Source organism: Mirounga leonina, unplaced genomic scaffold (assembly GCF_011800145.1).
Source record: "Mirounga leonina isolate KUSES-001 unplaced genomic scaffold, KU_Mleo_1.0 Mir_166, whole genome shotgun sequence".
Lineage (NCBI taxonomy): Eukaryota > Metazoa > Chordata > Mammalia > Carnivora > Phocidae > Mirounga > Mirounga leonina.
Window position 1 is genome coordinate 25,838,177 of NW_023270418.1, and position 3,425 is coordinate 25,841,601.

The window sequence follows — 3,425 nt, forward strand, 5'->3', positions numbered from 1 at the left end:
AGCCTCCAAGTGACTTTCGGCTGTTTCCAAAAATCCAAATCCAGGCAAAAGACCAACAATACCTGCCCCTCCAAGGCCACTTCCGAGAACCCCAGGCACAGCCCCGAGAAATGGCGGCACCACGAGAATGTTACTATCCCAGTTGTGGTATTCGTCACACACCTGCCTTTATGGTCAAAGCTTGAGTGGGTTGCCCTCTAACCTGTGGGACACCCCCACCCACACCCCAGATCTGGCTCTGCCTTCCCTGGGAGCGGGCCCATCTCTTCTCCCTCCCAGCAGAGCCCGGGCACCAGGACAGCCCAGGCTCCATTTGTCCCACTAATGAGTCTTAAGTGTTTGGCTTGGGCTCCTGCCAGTCCTACTGCTACAAGGAGAAGAGAATGGGAGAGAACAGGACAAAGCTCACGTCAGCTCCGTTCTGCTGGGCCCCGGGAGGGTTGGCACAGGGCTTGCCCGGCACCGACCCACCAGGGGTGCAGCCACGAGGTGACTTGGGGCCCCCCACCTTTCTTTCCCCTCTACTTCAGGGGGCTTCTCAAAATGCAGATTCCTGGGCACAACTACAGGAGCGGAAGCCTGGAGGTGGGCCCAGGAATGTGCATTTCAGTAAGCACCCTGGGAGACTGTGATGACTGGTGAAGGTTAAGAACCACTAGCCTAGGAGGTCCGTGATGGGAATTCCAGGCTGCCGTGGTATGCACAGTTTTCTAGGGAGTCCACAGCTTTGGTCAAATTCTCAAATTAGGTCAACAGCCCCCATACCCCCTACAATAAAATAACATAACGTAACGTAACAACGTAACAAGCTAAGAAGCTCTGGCAAAGGGGATGATTTCCAAATTCAGGTGTAGCTCTGACCTCAGTGACTCAGCTCAGGCTCCACAAGGCGAGGCCCACGGGGGCCTCTCTTCTCAACAAGCCTCCGAGAAAGCAGTTGGCAGGTCTGGGGAACCGGCCGAGGAGGATGCCAGGGCCCGGTGGACATTCCAGAATGCATGGGCTAAAAGGGCCCTTAGGGTTCACAGAAGCCAAACTCCCTGGCAAGAAGGGCTGACTCTTCACCAACACCCAGTGCTCTCTGGCCACACAGCTAAACTATACTTCCCAATACAGTAGCCCCTGCAGTTGGCGGGGACCGGGAGTTGAATTCTGGCCAATGGAAGAGTCTCCCGTCCTGTGGTCCCTGTGGGAAGGGTCTCCCACTAGTCCTCGGGGGACTCCAAGGCCCCTGCAGATAGCCAAGTCACCACAGCGAATAAACTGGGTTCTAAATGACTGCGAGGCGCAGAGCGTCCCCACCACCAACCCACCCTGGACTGTGCCATGAATGGAAAATGACCCGTTGTGTGTTTAGTTACTGAGATTCGGGGGTTGTCCAAATCAGAACACAGCCTACTATCACCAAAACGCCCTCCTCAGGGACACTGAGCCCACGGGTGGAGGGAAGGTGAGTGTTCAGGGTCACAGTGAGCTGCTGGCGGGCCAGGATGGCCCAGCGATGGCCTTGCACGGGGGCTGGGGCACCTCAACCACACACCACAACCTGGGCAGCACCAATTCCCAAAAAACTTTATTGTTGCAAGTGGCAAAATGTTCTTGGTCTCTGTGGGGCACCTGGCAGGATGGAGGGAGGCCTGGGCTGGGGCTGGGGCAGGGCTCCGCCCATTACAAAAATCAAAGGCTTTTATAAAAATGCTATAAACTGGTATCAAAAGAAAACCCAAGGGAGGCTGGAGGAGGAAGCAGAGAGGGAGGTGTAAAGAGAGCGAGGGAGGAGGGACCAAAACCTTCAACCACTAATGCCTGAATCTGGTCAGGAGGGAAGGAGGGGGGGATACAAAGTGCATAAATGTGCCTCCCCAGACGCTCCTCACGTGGAGGGGGACAGAGGCTGCAGCCTGGGACCTGGTGGGGCTCCAGCCATCTCCCCGCCGGGGACCCCACAGGAATGGGCACTGCCTGAGACTGCCCGATGGGAAGGACCTGCAAGGGGGAGGGGAGGGAAGAGGTCAGGAGGGGACACCATGGGGGACACCGTGGCGGCCAGAGGAGCCCCTTCAGCTTCGGTTTCCACTCCCTGTGCCCAGCCCGGCTCCCCCAGCTGAGCCTAGTAGTGAGGAGCCCTTGAGCCTGGTAAGTGCCTCCAGGGGTCCCAGACCAGAAAGGCTGGCTGACCCCACTTGGGCCAGCCACAGGGCGGGGGGTCGCATGGGGACCGTCCTTGAGCCCAGGGAGGAAGGCAGGACGGAAGCCCTCCTCCTCGTCCATCCCAGGCAACACCTTGTTCTGTGGGCAAAACCTAAGGGAGCCAAGGGGCCCACCAGGTCCTAGAGCTGGGCTCCACTGGTCTTCCTCAGAGAGAAACGGGGAGAGAACGGCCCAAAAGAAGGTACAGGGCCTTCTGAACCCTCCAGGGCAGGCCCTGCTCACCCCTGAGCCCCAGACAGAGCCCAGCCCGGGAACCCACTCTCACCTCGAGGACTTCTCAGACCTTCTTCTTCTTCAGCTTCAGGGCTTGTAGCCAGTTGGGCGATGATCCTTCTGACCTAGAATGGCACAGGGAAAAGGTCATAAGGCAAACCTTAGGAAAGGTGAACAAAGTGAGGAAGTGGTAGGGAGGGAAACCCGCCCTCCAACCGGAGGAGGGAGGCTGAGGCTTCACCGCGGCGCCAGGAACTGGAGCGCCAACTTCACAGAGTTAATTCGGGCCAACCCAGTGAGGCCAATTGAGGTCACCTACCCTGAGGATTTCTCTGGCTTGGGAGGTAATGCAAGGGGCTTCCCCAGCCCCGGGACCTTGCAGGATTTGGAACGCTGCACGGCGGACTCCTTCTGGCTCAGCTTGCTCTCCGCAGGCTCCCCCTCCTCAGCTGAGCGGTTCCGGGGGCGCAGCTTGGCCTAGGAGATGAGCCCAAGTGCAGGGACACATCAGATGAATAAGCGGGAGGATTCCCAGAGGGCAAGTCCTTCTCCCAAGGGTATGCTGTCCCCAGAATCAGGCACAGACCCCTCTGCAGTCCTTTTGCCCAGATGGATGGGAAGTCACTTAAAGATAACCCTCCAAGAGCTGAGCCATGCCCTGCACAGAGTAGGTGCTCAAGAAGATCCTGCTACACTGAATTCAGACTAACTGGGCTGGACAAAGCCAGTGGTGACTTCCCAGCCCTGTGTCTTTGTTCATTCTGTTCCCTCTGCCTGGAACAACTCCCCGTCATCACCCCACCCTCCAGAGCCAACTCCTACATATGCCTCAAAGCCAAGATCAAATACTTACGTGAGACCTTCCTCAATATACCCTCCCATCCCGTACCATATGACCATTAGGAAATAATCCCCCCACACACTCTGAACAGGCCTAGCCCTTATCTGTACCTCCCCAGTGACACCTAAACACCTCCCCCCCTTCACCAGAGCTAATCAGA

The 3,425-nt window shown here is 57.4% G+C and overlaps 1 protein-coding gene across 1 annotated transcript in view; it reads right to left on the reverse strand.

The window, feature by feature from the left end:
* Positions 1 to 316: 316 nt before the first annotated feature.
* Positions 317 to 3,425, reverse strand: part of TNKS1BP1 (tankyrase 1 binding protein 1) — a gene marked incomplete in the record, with an annotated part of 25,201 nt that continues 22,092 nt past the window's right edge. Inside the window, 3 exon segments of the mRNA XM_035012863.1 lie at positions 317 to 1,986; positions 2,477 to 2,549; positions 2,744 to 2,903. Coding sequence (XP_034868754.1) covers positions 2,489 to 2,549; positions 2,744 to 2,903 — 221 coding nt within the window.